Below are 22,437 nucleotides of genomic sequence, written 5' to 3'. Positions count from 1 at the left end.
GGACCTCAGGTTGAAAACCACGAGTCAATCTTTGGTTAAACCCCGCCCATCATCTTTAAAGGTCTTTGTAAATATGACGTCATTAGAGACCATAGTAATGGGCAGTGGATCGAGCGCTGGTGAGTTTCTCTCTAAACCAATAAAATCACTGAATTGAGTCGTGTCATTTTAACGAGGAAGAAGGAAAGTACGCTAGATATGTACTGCAAGTATTTTGGTGCTTTGTGAGTTTACAGAAGTATCGGATGAGATTAGTTCAGTAATCGCCCCATTATCAGCTAATCGTTTGAATTGGAAATGGCTGGAAGTAAGTAAATAGCTAGATAGAAATGTTTTGTTAAAGGTTTGTTTATCGACAGCTTGACAGCTAGCTGAGTGCTAGGGAGTCATGCTGCAGAAGAAACAAGAACGAACGTGATGTCGACGTAGTGTATATATATATATTTTTTTTAAATTTTAAAATAATATTGTAATTTATAGTAAACCATGGTTTACTATAGCATTTCCTTGTACAGGGGCAACTTGCTAGCAGCTTGTAGCTAAACACAACCCTATTATTTCAGTGCTCACAGCACGGTTAGCTAGGGTTAGCCCGAATACTCGGGATTGGGTTGAGGATTTTGCTAATAACATTATAGTCAATGATGTGTTGTGTGGCTATTTCTGTCTACCAAGTGAAGAATACGCATTTAGAGTAGTGCCCTTGCTACAGTGTGTAAACTGTAACTTGCATTTTTGGACCGTTTACATTTCTCCCTGTTTGTGGGTCCTCAATCTGACTCAAGAGAGACCTGCCAGTGGTGCCATTGCACAACAACGAACTGGTATGGTTACTGTATCTTACAAAGTGATGATTGTCTTGCATGTAGAATCTAGCTTGTGTTTTCTTAGCTTACTGAGCTTGTCCTAAGCTGTTGCCCAATATCGGAACGCAAGGAAGTAAAACAAAGACTGATATATTATATAAGACTGACTATTTTAAAACGTGCCATATTAGTTCATTCCAAGGCATCGCTGTGTATGTTAGTTTAAACCGTTTTGAGAGTAGTGTGGTTTCACCGTGTTGGAAAGTCGTTGTGGCTGTTTTCCCTCGGTATGAATCATTGGCAGGGCCAGAGCAGTGCTTTTGTCAATTGGCATAATATGTGTGATATTCCACGTTTTCAGTCACTCCTTTATTATGAAACTGGATGACAATGTATTATGAGTGTGCTTGTTCCTTCAAGTGTCATCATACATGTTCTTGACAGTAACTTTTAATTTATCTTTACCTAGGAGAAATGAGTGCCATTCCCCTCTCTCGGTCTGAGGTGTTTGGGGAGCTGCGGAAGGAGCTGCATGAAGATGAGGAGTTCCGTCAGTCTGATGCACACATCTTCATCATCATGGGAGCATCGGTGAGGGATGGCATGTTGGAGGAATCCACATTTGTTTTAAGCCCACACAATGAGCATTTTACCATTTGGTTTTAATGTTATACCTATTTTATAAACATGTAGTTTTTAAATATATTTTAGATGTTGAAATATCAAAAGAGAAGTTAGGTTACCATCAACTTTTTGAGGAAATGTGGAAATTGTATTGAGACAACTCTGAGCTTGTGTAACTTAACAAACCCTGAACCACTGAGCTCATCAGACTGGTGTTGATACAGGTTATGGTTTGGACACTGGCTGTCTGTTAGACAATCATGGTCAGCTCAGTCCATTATTTAAGCAATTGCTTGGACCCAGTTTGTTGGCCAATCATGTTCTAAGAACTGATCTTATTGACCAATTGTTTTGCAAGCTTCACTGAATGACTGTTAGTTTATGAATCACAATTCAACTTAATGAATCAGAATGTCCTATTAAATAAAATCAGTGGTTATTGCATACAAAAAGTAGCAGATGTTATTGCAGGTGTAGTGAAATTATTGGATTAATAGCTCCAACCAGAATGACTAACAGAAATGAGCAGTTATCAAGTAAAGAATAGGAAGGAATAATACATGTAAAAACAATCAATTGACATATTTAAAAAGAGCTGCAATGCGTAAAAAACTTTGCAAATGTGTGTGTGGACTTTCACTTCCTAGAACTCTGCTAAGATTATCAATGAATGACTGAAGTAGCATTTCCTTGTTATATTTCCTCTTGAAATCTGACATTACTGTTAATGTGTTTCCTGGTTATCTACTAGCTAAAGACCAGCCCAGTTTGCAGATAAACAAGTAGCTTTGATTTAGAATAATTCTGCCTGTTTATGCTTCATCTACTTTCTCCCAGTATTTGCTTTTGTGTGAAAGAAGGGGATAGAGAGAGAGCTGAATAGTGCAACGTCACTGTCTGTCAGCAGTTTCCTTGTAACATTAGAATGGCAGGTCTGGATGCCAGATTGTGGAGGGTATTGTCAAGGCAGGGCCTTGTGTCTAAGGGAACTTTTTATTCATTTAATTGCGGAATTTACTTAACGTTACTTATAATATGATTGACAATGAAAGGAAATGTTCATTCATGATCAGTGCTACATGTCACTAAAATAGAAAGTGTCTCACTGTTTTGTGAACGGCTTCGGGTAAAACTGCGTAGGCTTCGGTTAAAACCTGTTTTGTGTACAACATTGCAGTATGTCCTTGTGACTCCACATGTACACACCAATCAGCAGCTGCTGTTGCAAATACGCACCCACCTCACTGGCCTAATTACAGTTGCTCTGCAAATGAAAGGGTCAGTACATTCTGAACACTAACCTTGGTACAAGGCACCTTATGGGCTGTACTTAGCTTAATGTTGCTGTAAGTTTGTTGGCCAAATATTAGTCCCGTTACATGGCACGGATTCAATTGATGCTGTGAAAATGTGGCTTAGTGTCTTACTGTAACTGTTCTTTATGTGAATTATGGCTTGTCTTTGGAGCCTTTGTTTTTGAGCGAAGCATAATAGTTTGATAAGTGGTGTTTGTGTACATTTTTGTTAAAGGAGTAGACAAAAAAATGTAGGCTCTGTTTTCATGCTTTTTTAAAAAGTGAACTAAAGAAACGAGATGCAATTGTAGGGTGTTTGTCTAGTCACCCTTACGTGGGATTGTTCTCTCAGCTCAGGTTAGCCCACTTCATAACACCTGTGTAAAGGTGGAACTCAATGAATCAGTGAAAGCTCACATTGCAAACGACTTAGTATTATATAGCGAACCAGCACTAACTGCAATAGGTCATGCAGATAAACTCCCATATAAATGGCCATTTGAACAAAGTGACAAGTGGCAGATGACTCAGCACTTGTTGAAAAATGTACTGGTTAAACTTCAGGAACTTGTTTGATGTTATGTAGGCCTATTCTTTTTTTTGTTCCTGGTTCTTTGTGCCGGTAAATGTTTGACAAACATAATCATAACTTGTTTATTTAATGTATTTATTATTTTGTCATAGGTCATCTTATGCTTTCCTCCCTGTAATTACCCAGTTATTTCAGCAGTTAGGCACAAGGGTGTGTGGTAAATGCCCAATAGACTGAAATAGGTGACATGTTGTAATCCCTGTAAAAACTAGCTGCAAAATGTGATCCCAGGGTTATCAAAATGTAATCCCAGGGTTATCAAAATGTAATCTACACGAAACCCTGACGTTATTTGAAGTGAAACTAAAAATCCCCTATGGAAGAAATGAATGGTGTAAGAACTGAAGGAGATGCTTTTCCTGTTACCGCTAGGTTTATGGGGATTATGACTCGTACTATTTCAGTCAATATACCACAAGCTAAGCGCTCTTAGGAAACAACATATTCGGTTGTGCCTGGAAACAGTCTGCAGCTGTAGAATACTGGTAATATACCAGTTAACGACACAATTTAAAAGATAAAAAAAGAAATAATGCATGTGGTATACAATTTCAGATATCACTGCTTTCGGACAGTCACATTTGGGATTGGAAATGGAGCCACCTGGTTTATTATGTCTTCGTACTCTTCCAGTTCCTTCAGGCTCATTGTGGTTGCTGCTGCCTTTGTAGTTAGCAGGGCTGGTCTAGTCAATCCAAAACCGGCCACTACAGCTCTACAAACCAGAAGTATCAGAATCTATCTATTAATAAATAAACCCTTGTTTACTGTACTTGTAATCACAATACTGACAGAACTGAATGAATATTTTGTAGTGCCACTAAGTGGGTTGAAACTAAGGACATTTTGCTTCATATTAAGGTGACTAATCCAGTCTTGTGTTTACAATGTCCATGTTTCTCTGTAGGGGGATCTAGCCAAAAAGAAAATCTACCCAACTCTATGGTCAGTATGTGTAGTCCTTTTAGACTTACATTAACCATGTTTTTATGCACGCCAATATCCCGTAAGAATTCCTGATACTAAAATGTTCTGTTTTTTCAATTGTCAAAGAACGTATCCAACAAACCCTATACCTGCATATAAACATACCTTGGATATACTGATCTTCCCGGAGATACTGTGGCATGTAAACATGTAATGCCATTTACTGGTGTTCATAATCTGCACATGCTGTTTTGCATTCCATCTGATTGTAAGACAAAACCCTTTAAAAATAGGATAGCTTGCCAGCGAATGTTTTATTCATCATAATTATGTGTACTTTGCCACTAGACCATACTAATGTAGCAAAATTCCCTCCTTAGTTTGTCTATAGTAAGGTGTTTGCATGTTAACCCTAATAGACGAAAAAGTCAGAATAATACCTTAAACGAGAATTCCAATATATTTAAACTTTGTTCAATGGTTCCCCCATCTTTGAAAGTTGGCTACGGGCCATGTAAAACTAGTTCACTGTTTGATTTCATAACATCCATTCAAATGTCAGCTTACTTTAGCCACCATCATTAGTTAAACTGAATATGGAGTTGATATTGTAATACTGTTTTAGCTTAGTTTTATGCTGACATTCCCTGAACTTTGAAGATCACTATACTTTCTTAGTTTGCTTAAGTTCAATTGCTAGGGAAGAGTAGGTGAAGTTTCACTTTAGCTATTAATTGACCAATTAAAAATAAATTGGGTGAAACCTGAGAAAATGAACTGTTCCTGTTGAGTACAGTTCATCCAACATCTTTTCTGTTTGAGGTGTCATGTCATTAGTAAATACTCCTATCTAATTCTGAGCCCCCTTTCTGTTTCCCGCTGGTCTCGCCCAGGTGGTTGTTCAGAGATGGGCTCCTTCCGGAACAAACCCACTTTGTGGGCTTTGCCCGTTCTGACCTGACAGTGGAGGCCATCAAAACTGCCTGCATGCCCTACCTGAAGGTAAGACTAAATAAATCCAACACGTCCTGTTGACTCCCATCTGACACAGCGTATGTGTTGCAACACCAACGACATGACCGTGTCTGTCTCAGGTGGCTGAGTCTGAGGTGGAGCGCCTGTCGGTGTTCTTCAGCCGCAACTCTTACGTCAGCGGGAAATACGCCGACGAGAAGGCCTTCGCCAACCTCCACACCCACCTGCTGTCGCTGCCCGGAGGGGGTGACGCCAACCGCCTCTTCTACCTGGCGCTGCCGCCCAGTGTCTACCACGACGTCACTAGTAACATCAAGCACTACTGCATGAGCGCCAAGTCAGTGAGCCTGTCACGTCTACTATATTTACTTCCTATTGTCTTTTGAGAGATGATCCTTTAGCTTTGCCCTCTTCCACTATGCGTTTTCAGTAGGGGTTGGAACAGGGTGATTGTGGAGAAGCCGTTTGGTCGTGACCTGCAGAGTTCTGAGGAGCTTTCCACTCACCTCTCGTCTCTGTTCACTGAGGACCAGATCTATCGCATTGACCATTACCTAGGCAAGGAAATGGTGCAGAACCTCATGGTCCTCAGGTACAGACAAACACAGTCAACACAAGATTTACTTAGACTTACAACAAAACTGAACAAAGTCCCCTTTAAATAAGCACTGTGTCTCGGCTAACTCCACTTTAATCAAGCCGAGGCGGATCTGTTGTATATGCTTTAGGTTCGGGAACCGGATCTTTGGGCCCATCTGGAACCGGGACAGCATAGCATGTGTGGTCCTCACTTTCAAAGAGCCCTTTGGCACCCAGGGCCGGGGCGGCTACTTTGATGACTTTGGCATCATCCGGTGAGGAGACCTGTCATAGTGGCGCTTCCATTAAACCAAACCTCAATGATGGCATTTATTCTGGCCATTTTCTACTGGTCATCATTGTGAACTTTTTACTTTCAGCGATGTCATGCAGAACCACTTGCTCCAGATGCTGTCTCTGGTTGCCATGGAGAAGCCAGCTTCCACCAGCTCTGATGATGTGCGGGACGAAAAGGTACAGCTAAATGTGACGAACTGTCTAAAGACAGAATCACATCTCCACCACTGACCCCTCCGAAACACCATCTTTATATCCTCAAGAGATGACAATATGAACGTTGTCTTACCAACTCTTCCCTGACCTGTCTCCCCTTACAGGTGAAGGTGCTGAAGTGCATTTCCCCCGTCACCATGTCAGACGTGGTGTTGGGGCAGTACGTGGGCGACCCGGAGGGACAGGGCGACGCCAAACTGGGTTACCTTGACGACCCCACCGTCCCCAAAGGCTCCACCCAGGCCACCTTCGCCACGGCTGTGCTCTATGTGCACAACGAGCGCTGGGATGGTAAGATGCTCGTATTTTTCCTTCTCTGTCATATACAGCCTTGCCACTGTTTGGTCAAACCGGCTCGCTCAACCTCCGTGATGTCGGTCCACCCAAAGGTGTTCCGTTCATCCTGCGTTGCGGCAAAGCCCTGAACGAGAGGAAAGCGGAGGTGCGTCTACAGTTCACAGATGTTCCAGGGGACATCTTCGGAGCGCAGTGTCGTAGGAACGAGCTGGTGGTACGCGTTCAGCCCAACGAAGCCGTTTATGCCAAGATGATGAGCAAGAAACCAGGAGTTTACTTCCACCCTGAAGAGACAGAGCTGGATCTGACCTACAAAAGCAGATACAAGGTGAGATCCTGAACAGGAGAAACGGCGATCACTGACAAGACACACGTACACACATTTTAGCAACTCCTGTTAAAGCACTGATTGAACATAGAGATCACCAGGCATGGCCATTCACCATAGCCTAGATTAAAATAGAAGTTTCTTAACAGGAAAAACACTGTGGGGTTCTCAAGCTTATGCTATTTTCTGCACAGATTATATTTGGTTGTGATCTTAGCAAAATCCCTATTTTGGATGTAGCAATTGGTCAATTCCTAACATAAGCTGGCGCAATATCATATGGAACATTTTTAAAATGTATATGCATACTATGCATACTCAGTTTGTCTTAACAACATTTAGTTTTTTTGGTCCATTATCTTGCTGTTGGAAGAACCCCTAACCAACTAGGCAGTTGTTGTTGTTGTTATTATTATTGCGATATACTAATTCTGCAATACAATACTATCCAAATAATGCTTGAGGGTGTAATACCACTCTGTTCCAACACTGCTTTTATACAGACAGAGGGTTTGTAATCAATCAACAAAAGTAAAACACCTGTAGGAACTGTTAGCATCAACTTTCAAGGCTTAATTTACTTCCATTGCTGCAGAACACTTAAGTTGTTAACTGCTTACTTGTTCCCTGAAAAAAGCCTTTTTGTGCAACTCTGAAATGTATATTCTTTTTCAGTTTTTGGTAACCAAAATATATTTTTTAAACCCTCTAGCAGTTTACTGTTTACCTTTGTACCATTTCAGTTATTCACTGGACCTCAGCAGCTTCAATCTTAATACAATTTTGAAAAATGAAAAACTATGAAGACATTTGAGGATAGTCATACAAACCTTAAAATCTAAATGTAGTGTACCATCACACAAACATTATCCTGCTGGTGGTTTGAACCCCAGTGTGATACGACCTATTGCAACAAGGTTAGCTAACCCAAGTTTCCCTTTGCTCCAACTCAATTGCATCTTCACAGGATGTGAATTTGCCAGATGCCTATGAGCGCCTCATCCTGGATGTCTTCTGTGGCAGCCAGATGCACTTTGTCAGAAGGTCAGTCATTCTCTCAGAAGGTCCCTCTGTGTTTTATGCAAATGAGACTGTGACCCTGCATTATTATTCTGTCCATCGGGTGGAACCTTGGGGTGGATTTATTTCTCCCACTGAGGCTGCATTACTTTATAACTGTGTGTGCTACACTCCATATTCTCTTTTCAGTGACGAGCTGAGGGAGGCCTGGAGGATCTTTACACCTCTCCTTCATCAGATCGAAACTGAGAAGACTCCCCCGATCCCATACAAATATGGGAGGTAAGACTGAATGATCCAATTAAAGGTGTCAAGTTGACGGTCAATATGTCTGAACTGAATTCTGTTCCTTGTTGTTTTCTTTCTTCTAGCCGTGGTCCTGTGGAAGCCGACGAGCTCTCCAAGAGGGTCGGTTTTCGTTATGAAGGAACATACAAATGGGTCAACCCCCACAAACTGTGAGGTTGAGGAGGAAGAATGGGACAGTTCGAGGAAGGGGTCAGAACGAGTGTCGTCATGTGCCAACACTTTTGAATGTCTTCTTTGTACTTTCTGATATATTGCCCTTTTCTGTTCCAGACATGTCAGGGGCAAGTCAGGACAAAATCTCTGGGAGTCATTTAAAAAGTGTTGGTACATTGCCACGGTCTCTGGTACCTGCTACGTCAATGTTTTGTACAATGACCTGGTGTCACTAACATCATCAGGTCTTAACTGGGGGGAGAAAGAGCAAACAAACATGTGACACATTCGGTTTCTTTTGTTTCTCCCTGAACTCTATACTCTCGCTTCTAATCAAAGAAAAACACAGTCCGTACTCAGTCGACCCTCCCCTCAGACCTTTGCACATTTTAAAGAGCAAACTTTGGATCTGTTTATACCTGATGCTGATATGTGTCCTTTGTTCTGATTGTACCTCTATTCTTACAATTTTATTGGATGCAACTTAGAACCAGGTATAAAATGGGAATAGGACCGCTGCCTCTGCATGGGTCAGACCATCTTTTTTTTTACTTCTAGAAGGAGTGTACAGGTACACGCTTGAGAATCAGAATAAAAAGTTACAGTACTCTGACAGCGCATCCTACAGAGCCAGGATGTCCGGTGGCCAAAGCTACCAAACTTAAGACCTGCATTTGTTTACATGTAGAACAAAAGATGTAGAACCTGCTGGTGGAAATTAAAATGAATGTCTACCACCTTCTGCTATTGCCACAAACAGGTAGGATTGTAATACTTTAATGCTCTGTGGCCCTTGCTGTCATTTTGTTGTATTTATTGTTTTTCTACTGTTACTGTAAACTTTTTTGCTTAAGCTGTTTTGGACCAAAGGAAAATCTGAAGTGGTTACATGTTGGTTCAAAACATGCTGGTTCAATACGTGGGATAGTATTCCCTGAAGGCAGTTTCTCCAGTTTCTTACAGATCAACATTGTATTAGAACAAGGCTTTTGTGTGCTTAATTCCCCCAAAAAACTGCTGTTTGTCTCTATATTTCATTCCTTTTGGTTTACTCATGATTTGTAGGAATATTTAAGTTACTGATGTTTGTTATAGGTAAGAGTTTAGAAACAGCAAGGTATGTCATAGAGTCCAAGCAAGGCTATCTTTATAATTACATTGTTATAGACTAAACATTCCTGTTATATTTTTACAACTTGCAATAAATCAGTCATTTCTTCAGTGTGTATTTTCATTTGATAAAGTTTCTCTGGAAGTATTGTTGCATTCTGGTGATATTTGACCTGTATCAAAATGTTTTTGCAGATTTAAAAAGGTTATGCCTTAAAGGTTGAACATTCTTTGCTTTGTTGTTTTATATAGTACAAGTAAAAACCAGTAGCTAGCTTAGAGCTACAGTGTGTATAGATGTTTTATTCAGTGCCTCTTCCTTGGCTGTCAAAGTCCATATTACATCTATTCTCTGTTCCATGGCTTTATGTGCTTCCTTTTGCATGTTAATAGCAACAATTTATTCCGACCACATGAAAGCTACAGTGCCGAGCTTACAGATGCTCTGAATAAAAAAAAAAAGCCCATTTAAAGCTTTGGAGAAGAAAGACTGCCATTTGATGGCACTAAAATCAATACTTTATTTAAAAAGCAACACTTAAATACCCTTTTCATACAAAGCAACATGTTATTGAAAAGGCATCCTTGTGGTGACACATTGCTTCATTAAAGGATAATAAAGGAATGTTTTTAAAATACACTTAGCATTGTAAGGCACTTGCATTTTTAACATGTAATATGCAGATCTAGCGCTCACAGCAATCCATACCATGGGAGTTCTGCTCAATAGTGTGCTTCAAGAAAAGGCCATTCCTCTTAGCGGACATGCCGAATGGACCATAAATGCAGGAAGAAGGCCTTTAAACTGCCGAACAAAAATACACACTTCCTAAAAGGGGATCTCACTTGGTCTCAGATCACCGATTACAAAAACAAGGTTCAGAGTCGGGGTGAAGCAGGTTCTTGGTGAGGGGGTGCACTGCTGTTAAGGTTAGAATCTTGTCATCTTAACTAATGACTGGTTTGCAAGGTGGGATTTTAAGAGGAAGGAGATTTCAGATGAATGGTCATGTGAGCAGAGCGGCTTCCTACAGTAAATTACAATTGTTTTATAAAGCCAAACTTTCACAATATGGATTGAAACAAGTCTCCAGCCTAATAAGTAAACATCCCAAAAACGAATTGTGATTAGCCAAACAGCCTAAACAGAACTAACATAAGCTAAACAAAAATGAAAAGAGGTAAAAGTTGAGGACGGACAATGGCATCTCATTGGGTGGCAACAAGTACATGCTGGGTCATCGTACTCTCGTAAACAATCAGGAGGAGGGAAGCACTTATGATGGAGGTACAAAACACCAAGGACAGTACAGAGTAGAACAGCTACAACACCAGCTAACCTCACTTCATGTTGTCAGTTTGGAATCAGCTTGTTTCACTGGAGCTGGGGAGTATGAAAATGTGTGTATTTTCCCATCCACTTTCTAAGTAGTAAAAAGTTACTGGTTTTGATCCTTTACCAGTCACTTGGTCAGACTATCAGCCTACATGTGTTCCGGGTGGTTCTGCAAACACTTGATGAACTCCGTGACTGGGTGGCCCTGGTAGCAGATCTGGTACACAGCATTGAACAGTGGGAACCTGGGGCAGATTGGCGAGTTGTCAGTCATAATCTTTTCCCTTTGAAAATAACTCCAATGCGTTGGCCATTAAATGCATCCTACTTACTTTTCGGTCAGATTTTTCTTCTTTAGGATCACATGGACTTCAGCTGCTGTTGCTGGTCCCTGGAGTTTCTGTCCATTAAGCATCTCCTTCTCCAGCTCTTCAATTGACTGAACAGAAGTCACTCAGAAGTCAAGAACACTCTCCAAATAAACATGTTATTGAAATTCACTCAGACCCTTTTTATTTAATTTTTATGCTAAGAGTGGCTGTGGATCCCGATTTTTTTGGCACCAAAATAATTCTAGTAAAACTATTTATAATCTTTTACCCCTCTTAAATTTGAGGTTTTATTTGTATGCAAAAATGTGCAGTTTTCTTATTAGGCCTAATAATATAAAGCCCTTTTTGAATTGCCTCTATGTATGAAATGTGCTACGCAAATAAAGTGCCTTGCCTCACTAATCAACTCTATATCTCACCGCCAATCTTAAAGTGTAAAAACCTTCAAATGCCCAATCTTTAATTCCACTGACTTACTTTCCCCGTCTTGACGAAGGCTTCAGCCACTTTGCGGTTGCGGCCACCATAGCAGGTGGTTATGAGGTCGGCAACACCACAGCTTTCCAGGAAGGTTGCAGAGGAGACGGGGCCGTTGGTGCAGAATATGCGTGCAAAGGCGATCATCTCCATCAGCCCGAGTCGGATCACAGCTGCCTTGGTGTTGTCCCCAAAGCCCAGGCCATCACAGAAGCCCGCCCCCACAGCTACAATGTTCTGACAGCCACAGAGAGAAGGGTTGTGGTTAGTTGCTTAAAAGCATTAGGACAGTCTTACTTCTAACACCTTGCTCTCCTTTCATATTGTGAAATAGATGAAGGGCAAGAAGAAATTACACGGGCAATCCACTTCAGATCTTACAACTGGTTCGGTAAAAAACTAAATAATGTAATCAGAATTGGCTTTGTATGTACACAGATCAGCCATAACATTACAACCACCTGCCTAATATTGTGTAGGTACCCTTTTGCAACCAAAACAGCCCTGACCCATTAAGGCATAAACTCCACTAGACCTGTGAAGATTTGCCGTGGTATCTGGCACCAAGATGTTAGCAGCAGATCCTTTAAGTCCTGTAAGTTGCGAGGTGGGGCCTCCATGAATCGGACCTGTTTGTCCAGCACATCCCACAGATGCTCGATTGGATTGAGATCTGGGGAATTTGGATGCCAAGTTGTGTTTCTTAAACCATTCCTGAACCTTTTTTGCTGGGCGCATTATCCTGCCGAAAGAGGCCAGTGCCATCAGGGAATACCGTTGCCATGATAGGCTGCACATGGTCTGCAACAATGCTCAGGTAGGTGGTACGTGTCAAAGTAACATCCACATGAATGGCAGGACCCAAGGTTTCCCAGCAGAACATTGCCCAAAGCATCATACTGCCTCCGCTGGCTTGCCTTCTTCCACTAGTTCATCAGACCAGGTCACCTTCCATCGCTCTGTGGTCCAGTTCTGATGCTCATTGTAGGAGCTTTTGGCAGTGGTCACAGGGGTCAGCATGGGCACCCTGACTGGTCTGCGGCTACGCAGCCCTATACGCAACAAACTGCTATGCACTATGCAATTGTGTGTATTCAATTAACCCCCATTTTTTGTGGTTGAAATAAATAAATAGACTAGAATGTTATTTTTCAAAATACTTTGAAAATTCTAATCCAATTCTTTTTTTTTTTTAAGTGTACCGTTTTAAGTGTTTTTTTTATAACATGCGCTCCTTCACACATGTTTGTTGTTTATGTTCCTCAACAAATATTAGTAGTGTGGTCAGGCCCACTCAGAATGATGCAATACATACCTCTTGGCAAGTGGACAAAAGTCAACTAATTCAAGGGAAAATGTAATATATTTACTGAATTAATGTTACCTCCGGAAAAACTCTTTGGCCACAAAACCCTATGTAAAGTTCAGCTGTGGCATCGAAAGGCGGTTGACAGTGGGTTAAGCAAATGGCATATACCTGGCTAGCTTAACTAACTAGCTTCACTAGACTCTTCCATACAAGAATCTCAATGTTGTGTGTTGATTAATAGTCTTCTAGTTCTGTAGTTTTGGGTGTCAACCACACGGCTTCCTCCATAAACCTAGTCGCTTTTTTGTCACACTAATGGTCATTGAGCCGATGTTACATGAGAACACCCTGTCCTTCGCGTGTTATGTAGTAGTGCTCACGTGGTATCGGTAGTTTTTAAAAACATGTATTTCGGTTAACTGAGTACTATTCCAATAACAACACATACTATTCGGATAGTAAAATATGGTTCAATGCACATCCTTACTTTCTATCAGTACCAGCAGTAACCTTTTCAGCTATTTGAGCTACAGTAGCTCGTCCGTTGGATCGGACCACACAGGCCAGCCTTTCTCCCCACGTGCATTTCTCCCCACGTGCATTTCCTTCCTTGGACAACTTTTGATAGATTCTGACCACTGCAGACCAGGAACACCCCACAAGTCTGCAGTTTTGGAGATGCTCTGACCCAGTTGTCTAACCGTCACAATTGGGCCCTTGTCAAAGTCACTCAGATCCTTATGCTTGACCATTTTTCCTGCTTCTAACACATCAACTTTGAGGACAGAATGTTCACTTGCTGCCTAATATATCCCACCCACTGACATGTGCCATGGTAACGAGATTGTCAGTGTTATTCACTACACCTGTCAGTGGTCATAATGTTATGGCTGATCAGTGTAAATGCAGACTTAATATTTTAATTCACCTTCAGTGCTCCACAGATTTCAACCACATCTGACTCCTCCACCACTGTGACCCGAAAATTACTGGTCTGCATGAGTTCCTTCAGCAAGGAACCATGTTCTTTATCCTTACATCCTGGGTAGGAAATGGGAATGAGAGAAACAGTTTGTAGAACCCAATGCTGACTGGACAAAATGGATGTGTTCAATGATGTTAAATACCCCTAGTAGTCTATCTAATCTCTTTCAGTTACAATGTCCAATCCACCCACACCCTCAGAATGAGATAAACAATGGATCATACTGCATTCAAACATATAAGAGACTGATAATGCCAGCCTATAAGAAGGTTAACAGTCTCCCATGAATAAATGCTTCCATTCCCCTCCGGGAGTCTAACCAATAGTGGTCTCACAGAACTTCTCATCGGCGACTTCATTGGCAATGTTGGCCCCCATCAGCACACTCATGGTGATGCCCAGCTTCTCCTGAATCACATCGGAGATGAGCTTCAATCCATCAGGACCCTCATCTACACCCTGGGGTAGAACACAGACCATGAATACACACAGCTCATAACATCCATTTAACGGACACTTAGAATGGATCATGTCATGTGTTCACATTATTTTATATATAAAGGCAGTCCTGGGAACTGGAGGATTCTTGGACACATTAAGGCTAACCCTGGACTAAAATGGCTTTAAAACATTGATGGGAGTTTTCTTGAACCCATGTGTTTTATAGCAGAACTAGTGTTACTGTAATGTGTCCAGGTAACTATAGTAAAGTGAAACTGACTTGCAGAAATCTGTTTATACAGTACCAGTAAAAAGTTCTGACACACCTAGTCATTCATACGTACTTCTTAAATTTTACTATTTTGCACATTGTAGAATAATGCTATTGTTTTTACCCCTTTTCTGCTGTGTAAGTTGATTGACAACACATTCTAATCAACGCCCTGTAAAGTTATGGTTGTTATGGTTGTCAGCCAAACCTTGATGAGGGACATTCCAAGTGCGTCGCTCTTTATCTTCCCCCTCAGTGTGTCACACACCCGGCCGATGAACTGGTGGGGGATCACAAACACCAAGATGTCTGCTTCCTTGGCAGCGTCCAACAGCTCAGGAACGGCCAACTTTGGGAAAGAAAAGGGGGGACAGTCATGGCAGCGGTCTTGGTCTGCTTGTCATACGTAGAAATGGCACTTCTGTCAGAAAATGTGTCAATAGAGGTGTATAAAGATGGCAGGCCCAATGTACTTCGAACAGATCGCTAAGTTTGCAGTTTCAGACATAGCTCTTGTTTTACTCTGTATCGTGGTGAGCACAGCCTACGTGATCTGAAGACAGCGGCAATATAAAGGGGGAAAAAAAGTGTATTCTGCTGACTTATTGACACACTGAACCATGTCCCTAATATGCACCGCTGTCGTTCTCACAGTGCCACAGTCCAAAGGTACATCCAAAGTTACGGAATTTCTCTTTATATACATAATACATACATAATGATACAGCAACTGGCTGGACTGTGATTAGAGTCAAGTCAGCCCGACCCATACATAGAGCATTCAAGCCAGGGGATGACAGGATAGAACATTAATGTATGATAAATTACATTATTTATATAGCCCTTTCCTATACTATATTTATAAGCTCATCTCATCCACCAATGAGTAGCACACACCTGAGTGATGCACAGTAACCCATTCATTCAGCCACAACATGGAGACGTGAGGCATGATGAGCCAATTAACAATGACAGGGATGCACAAGTGGCCATAACAATAGGCCCACATGGGGATTTACACTACCGTTAAAATGTTGGGGGTTAAATGTCTTTATTTCCAAAACAACATTCAATTGATCAGAAATACAGTGCAGACATTGTTAATGTGGGAAATGACTACTGTAGCAGGAAATGTCTATACTATACAGGAATATCTATATACTGTACGTGTACAGAGGCCCATTATCAGCAACCATCAGCCCTGTGTTCCAATGGCATGTTGTGTTTGCTAATCCAAGTTTATCATTTTAAAAGGCAATGTGATCATTAGAAACCCTTTTGCAATGATGTTTGCACCGCTGAAAACTGTTGTGTTGATTAAAGAAGCAATAAAACTTCTTTAGACTAGTTCAGTATATTAACAATTGTGGGTTCAATTACAGGCTCACAATGGCCAGAAACAAATAACTTATTTTTGAAACTCATCAGTCTATTCTTGTTCTGAGAAATGAAGGCTATTCCATGTGAGAAAATGCCAAGAAACTGAAGATTTCAACACTGTGTAATACTCTTGTCACAGAACAGCAAAAACTGTCTCTAACCAGAAAAGAAAGAAGAGGCCCTAATCTGCAACTGAGCAAGAGGACAAATACATTGGTGTCTAGTTTGAGAAACAGACACCTCACAGGTCCTCAACTGGCAGCTTCATTAAATAGTACCTGCAAAACACCAGTCTCAACATCCACAGTGAAGAGGCAACTCTGGGATGCTGGCCTTCTAGGTAGAGTTGCAAAGAAAAAGCCATACCTCAGACTGGCCAAAAAAAATTATATATTAAGATGGACAAATGAATTCAGACACTGGACAGGAAAAATGTGTTATGGACAGACTAATCCAAGTTTCAGGTGTTTCGGATAACAAAGAACATTGGTGAGATGCAGACCAAATGAGAAGATGCTGGAGAAGTGCGTGACATTATCTGTCAAGCATGGTGGAGGCAATGTGACGGTCTGGGGGTGGTGGTAAAGTGGGAGATTTTTTCAGGGTGAAAGGGATCTTGCCATCCACGTGGATGGTGCTTGATTAGAGCAAATTTGCTCCTATAACAGTACAATGATTGAGAGCACAGCTCCAGTACATAAAGGAATGGCCAACACAGTCACCGGATCTCAACCCTATTGAGCTGTTGTGGGAGCAGCTTGACCATAAGGTACATAAGAAGGGCCCATCAGATCAATCGAACTTGTGGGAGGTGCTTCAGAAAGCATGGGGTGAAATCCCTTTAGATTATCTTAAATTGACAACTGCCAATGGCCTGCAAAGCTGTGATTGCTGCAAATGTATGATTATTTGATGAAAGCAAAGTTTGAGTTCCATCCATCCATCTTCCGCTTATCCGGGGCCGGGTCGCGGGGGCAGCAGTCTAAGCAGGGATGCCCAGACTTCCCTCTCCCCAGACACTTCCTCTAGCTCTTCCGGGGGGACACCGAGGTGTTCCCAGGCCAGCCGGGAGACATAGTCCCTCCAGCGTGTCCTAGGTCTTCCCCGGGGTCTCCTCCCGGTGGGACGGGACCGGAACACCTTCCCAGGAAGGCGTTCCGGAGGCATCCGAAAAAGATGCCCAAGCCACCTCAGCTGACCCCTCTCGATGTGGAGGAGCAGCGGCTCTACTCTGAGCTCCTCCCGGGTGACCGAGCTTCTCACCCTATCTCTAAGGGATCGCCCGGCCACCCGGCGGAGAAAGCTCATTTTGCCTGTATCCGGGATCTTGTCCTTTCGGTCATGACCCAAAGCTCATGACCATAGGTGAGAGTAGGAACGTAGATTGACTGGTAAATCGAGAGCTTCGCCTTGCGGCTCAGCTCTTTCTTCACCAAGACAGACTGATACATCGACTGCATTACTGCAGATAACTCAAAGTTTGAGTTATTATTTCAATTAAAATATATATATCTATCTAACCTTGTCAATGACTACGGTATACTTCCTTTTCATTTTGCTATATTCCCTATTCAAACTAATTTAATGCATGTTTTCATGGAAAACAAGGACATTTCTAAGTGACCCCAAACTTTTGAACAGTAGTGTAGCTAGGACAGCAGATACAGTCAGGACACCCATTTACCTTCAATTGGCTCACCACGCAAGGCAATGTTCCTTTCACTGCCATGGGACAGAAAAATCGGATAATCAGACCAGGACTTCCGTCCAAGGACCTAACAGGACTGACCTAGCTTAGCTTCAGGTGAGCCAGCAGTAGGATGGTGGTTGCTAGGCTGCTGGAATATAGCCTGAAGGATTTTTCCTATTTCCTAGGACAACATCTTTGAGGATTCCATAGGGTGTGTGACATCTAGTGAGAAGTATTGAGAGCTGCAAAGACAGCTGCTGTTGAAGCACATACACTTTAGAGTACATCAACAGAATGCTGCCAGAGCAGCAAGCAGCTGACCCTATTCCCAGAAACGGTTAATTACTCTTGACATTTGGGGCTCCCAGTCATGACAGCAGACAACGCAACAAACTGTCAAGCAGAAAATGCTAGGGCGTGACTTAATAGAATAACACAAAAATAGGGAACATGGTTATTGGTTTGGCTTTGAGGCATAGGTCAAACAAGTGTGCAAAAGGGAGATCATCAAGTGCAGGGCAGACAGGTAGTTAAACAGTTGACCTGGGAGTCTGGTCTCTTCGAAACAATAAAGGACTTTTTTTTTTTTAAATACATTTTTTATCTATTCCTGATCCGACTAGGATCAGAGGTTAACCAGATTCCACTTATCACTTGTAAATTCTTTTGGATTTGTGTGAGACCCAAATTTATTAGAGGGATGCAAAATGCTTTACTGTCCCACATGCCCTCCAAATTATTTTGACTCGTCTGGCAGTAAAACATTTTTAGCATCCACTTTGCTGTAGCTTGACATATCATTCTGAGTCATCTTTTACGGTCTACAGCTGGGTATTTTCATAATGACACCCCAAATATAAAATGTCAAGCATAAACGCTACATATTACATCTCTCTGTAGATTGCTCTGTTGCCCACAAATATGCCCCTTACAAGCCTGTGCACAAACAGAGATCTAGTGCATTTTGGGAAGTCTGACAGTAGGCAAGTAATTATCTAAAATACTGTACAGAGCTTCTAAAATAAAACTCTCAACACCTCACACATAGTCGGCAGGGTTTTACATCCATTGCTGTGGCAAATGACAACATTTCAAATGTTTTGGAAAACAAAGGATCTGGATCCAGTCCTACGGATGGACCACTACACACACAGTAACAATCACATTCCCGAGTAATATATCAACACTTTGTGATAATGATTGGGATGTATGTTAATGTTTCTTACCACATTGGAGGGTAACTTATGTCCAGGCAGGTACTTGACATTCTCATGGTCAGCGTTGATGATCTCTGTCAGCTTGCGACCATCCACCATCTCCTCAAACACCCACATGGTCAGAGTGCTGTCAAATTTGGAGTTCTGAGCAACATTGGCACCCACTATCTTGGCAATGGCAGAGCCCCTATTTAATACAGAATTTGAAATAAAGCCTAATTAGTTTATCATCTGTGATTTGATTCAATATCAAGAGATAAACACAAGGAAAATCCTATTTTTCTATTTTCTGTTGTTTTCTAAACTACACATGCTCTCGACATAGAAGAGCTCAGTTGCCCAAAATTGTTATTGGAAGGGAGGCCAAACTAAACACAACAAAGGCTAAATTACAACATGCATGAGTGACTCTCAACCATCCTAAGAAATATGCAAAATGGTAGTTAATGCACAGTCTGTCGGTCTTATTCTAAGGCCAAAAATTATCCTTTGAGATTGTAATAATTTGCCAGTGGTCACATGTGCGTGTCAATTGTGCTAACTGGCTAACATTTTTGTTAGCCAGTCAAAGTTCAAACTCATCAGAATTTTTTCTCTGAGACAATTAATTAACATTTTCTAATAGGGCCCCTTGATCTCTGCTATTTGTTAATGTACAACTCCCAGTGAGAATGCTTCTGTTGATCGGTCTTTCAATTGATCTTTTAATTTTGGTCAACCATGACCTAAAATCATGCGCAATTGGTCAGATGCCTGATTACGTTCTCATTCCATTTATGTAGAGGTAAGATTGGAACCGTAAATACGAGCTCTACCATTTCTCATTTAAAATTATTGGCAAGTCAATGTGCCAAATCTCCCCTCCTGTAAATTTGGGATTTCTCCCAGGCAAAAGAACTAATGCTGTTCGTTATACCATTTCTGTTCACGCAATTTGTCCAAAAGAAATTATTGACATTTAGTCCATTGTATTGAAAGATCAAGAGTATCTGCACATGTGCAGACCATTTGTTTATTCTCAACTTTACCCACAGCCTAGGCTTGATTACATCAACATTACAAGCACCATTCACCAGAGGTGTCTGATGAGGAATGAACCTTTGCGAAGGTGACCCAGACATTTGCACAGGCTCCAGATCTGTGTTACGATGGACAATCAAGAGAGTTAGACTACCGCATTCACTCTGCATAAAGAAAGCACTACAGTTATCTGCAGTGCACCCATTTTAGTTGCATATGCATTGGAATATTTTGCTGCTAAGACAAGCACATCTGGAAAAATTATATTTGGCACATGTGTGTGGCCTAAATTAGTCAACTAAGGCAAACATTTGCTCATTGCAAATATGATCAGCATAGAACCTGGCCTAGAAATGCACATACACAGATGTGCCAGTAAGGGAGTGCCATGTGGATGAAGGCTTGATGGCCAGTTCATATTGGTCAGTTTATGGTTGACCCCGAGCATCACACTCCCTCCACCGGCTTGTTGTCTTCCCACAGTGCATCCTGCTGCCATCATTTCCCCAAGAAAAACGGCACACACATACACAGTTGTCCATGTGTAAGTGAAAAAAAACAGGACACATCAGACGACCTTCCACTGCTCCAAGGTTCAGTTCCGACAGTCAGATGCCCATTGTAGCCACTTTCGACAGTGCATAGGGGTCATCATGGGCAGAAGTCATCATGGGGTCATCACAATACAGTTCATATTTTAGATTCTTTAAAGTAGCCAACAATTGCCTTGATTACAGTTTTGCTCACTCTTTGTATTCTCTCAACCACCTTCAAGGAGTAGGCACCTGGAATGCATTTCAATTAACAGGAGTGCCTTGTTAAAAGTTAATTGGAAAAGTGGAATTTCTTTCCTTCTTAATGCATTTCAGCCAATCACTAGTGTTGTGACAAGGTTGTAATAAAGACCATCACCATGTCTGTAATGTAGTAGTCCATATTACTCCCAGAACAGCTCATACAAGTGAAATGGACATTAGACCTGTGGAAATCTGTCATTTGGTCTGATTGGTCCAAATTTGAAAAAATATTAAGTGATGGTACTGCATCAGATGACCTGGCCTCCACAATCACCCAACCCCAACCCAACTGAGATGGTAAGGGATGAGTTAAACTGCAGAGTGAAGGAGAAGCAGCTAACAAGTGCACAGCATATCTGGGAACTTATTTACGACTGTTGGAAAAGCATTCCAGATGAGTACCTCTTTCAGCTGTTTGAGTTCAGAAAGTGTGCAAAGCTGGCATCGAGGCAATGGGTGGCTACTTTGAATAATCTAAAATATAAATGTATTTTGATTTGTTTGTTCGTCTGGCACATTAACTAATATAAATTAGTCAAAGGCATTCGTATTGTAATTTTTTTAGACTACACGTCAACATGTACGAACATACAGCTCCGGAAAAAATTAAGAGAGCACTGCACCTTTTTCTTTCCTTTCCAAAAAAGTCGAAAAGGAAGGTTTTGAGTGAGGAACAGAAGCCTTAATGGACGAGAAAATTAAGACACCACTGCAAATTGAACGTTTATGTTCCTAACTCAAAACTTTAATTTTCAACTTTTTTTGGAAAGAAAAGGGTGTAGTGGTCTCTTAATTTTTTCTGGAGTTGCATACATATCGAAGACACGATGGCGATATAACGTTTTACATACCTTGCTCTGTATGATTGAACTTGGATGCATGATGCACCTTGTACTATAGATCAGGGCTGGTGGGCAGTCAATCATGTGTGGAATCATAATGACATGTTTACTGTACTGTGATGCCTTGCATGCAGTGAACAATTTTGGCTAAATGTACATAATAATAATGCTATTTAATTGAAGTCGATGAATACCTTGATTAATACAGGTACATGTACAAATGTCGCACGCTGTAAGCATCATTGCAATCCGAGGCCAGCTTCGCCTCTTGCAGTCCGAAAGTAGGTTCATTTTATTTGGCAAGACAGGTCAGCATTATAGCTTGCTAGCTTATTAAGTTTCCGCTCAAGCAACCTGTTTTTATTGAAAATGCGACCAGCGCTATCTACGTTAGCTATCAGTATACACCCACACAAAAACAAATCCTTCACTATAGAAAATATTTTCTTACCAATTGCCAGAACCAATAATGCAGACTTTCTTCGGAGTTGCCATTGAAGAGACCGTTGACGACTATAAATGCTCAAAACGTGTGACCAGAACTGACACCCAGGGTAAGCATAGGCTAGTAATCGTATGTTACCGCAGCACAGCAGCTTGGTTGCGATCTCTTATTTAATTGGTTAGTCTATGGGGGAGACACAGTCCCTCCCACTGTATTCATCCAAGTCTGTATAGTGGGTTGAAAAGTAACTCGGTCAAAGGTTCCGTATGGACCATGTTTTATTCACAAGTTCAAACATTACCATCTGAAAAAACACGTGAGAGACATACTTCTCTTGATTATTCTTAACTCAACTATCAAAGCAGAT

At 41.4% G+C, this 22,437-nt stretch overlaps 2 protein-coding genes across 6 annotated transcripts; one reads left to right on the top strand and one right to left on the bottom strand.

The window, feature by feature from the left end:
• The first annotated feature begins 58 nt into the window (after positions 1–58).
• On the top strand, positions 59–9,642 carry g6pd (glucose-6-phosphate dehydrogenase). Of its 5 annotated transcripts, none has more exons than XM_010897691.3 (14): positions 59–119; positions 786–824; positions 1,276–1,397; positions 4,225–4,262; positions 5,138–5,246; positions 5,339–5,556; positions 5,653–5,811; positions 5,948–6,073; positions 6,179–6,272; positions 6,416–6,602; positions 6,701–6,936; positions 7,904–7,980; positions 8,146–8,238; positions 8,328–9,642. In XM_010897691.3, the coding sequence occupies exons 1-14, from the start codon at positions 74–76 to the stop codon at positions 8,416–8,418; spliced, it is 1,635 nt and encodes a 544-aa protein (XP_010895993.2). In that variant the 5' UTR covers positions 59–73; the 3' UTR covers positions 8,419–9,642. The 5 variants fall into 5 exon arrangements, with proteins under 5 accessions (XP_010895993.2, XP_010895992.2, XP_034151775.1 ...); XM_010897690.2 differs by having other exon boundaries at positions 5,650–5,811; XM_034295884.1 differs by lacking the exon at positions 59–119 and adding an exon at positions 156–307 and having other exon boundaries at positions 5,650–5,811.
• Positions 9,643–9,815: 173 nt separating this feature from the next.
• LOC105026319 (glycerol-3-phosphate dehydrogenase [NAD(+)], cytoplasmic) lies at positions 9,816–22,230 on the bottom strand. Its single transcript, XM_010897696.3, has 8 exons — positions 22,077–22,230; positions 18,976–19,153; positions 14,888–15,028; positions 14,288–14,426; positions 13,911–14,023; positions 11,674–11,910; positions 11,197–11,303; positions 9,816–11,109 (listed from the first exon to the last, which is right to left on the bottom strand). The coding sequence occupies exons 1-8, from the start codon at positions 22,118–22,120 to the stop codon at positions 11,013–11,015; spliced, it is 1,056 nt and encodes a 351-aa protein (XP_010895998.1). The 5' UTR covers positions 22,121–22,230; the 3' UTR covers positions 9,816–11,012.
• Between the last annotated feature and the right edge of the window lie 207 nt (positions 22,231–22,437).

This window comes from Esox lucius, chromosome 12 (assembly GCF_011004845.1).
Source record: "Esox lucius isolate fEsoLuc1 chromosome 12, fEsoLuc1.pri, whole genome shotgun sequence".
Taxonomy (NCBI): Eukaryota; Metazoa; Chordata; class Actinopteri; order Esociformes; family Esocidae; genus Esox; species Esox lucius.
The sequence above is the reverse complement of the archived record's forward strand: the minus strand, read 5'-3'. Positions and strand labels throughout refer to the sequence as shown.

Bases quoted from the DNA above. Each gene is read 5' to 3' on its own strand.
- g6pd (XM_010897690.2), top strand. From the start codon at position 74: ATGACGTCATTAGAGACCATAGTAATGGGCAGTGGATCGAGCGCTG. The intron at 825-1,275 runs GTATGGTTACTG...ATCTTTACCTAG, and splicing joins CATTGCACAACAACGAACTG to GAGAAATGAGTGCCATTCCC. The intron at 8,239-8,327 runs GTAAGACTGAAT...TCTTTCTTCTAG, and splicing joins ATCCCATACAAATATGGGAG to CCGTGGTCCTGTGGAAGCCG.
- LOC105026319 (XM_010897696.3), bottom strand. From the start codon at position 22,120: ATGGCAACTCCGAAGAAAGTCTGCATTATTGGTTCTGGCAATTG. The intron at 11,911-13,910 runs GTGAATTAAAAT...TGTGGCTGTCAG, and splicing joins AAATCTGTGGAGCACTGAAG to AACATTGTAGCTGTGGGGGC. The intron at 11,304-11,673 runs GTAAGTCAGTGG...ACTTCTGTTCAG, and splicing joins CCTTCGTCAAGACGGGGAAA to TCAATTGAAGAGCTGGAGAA.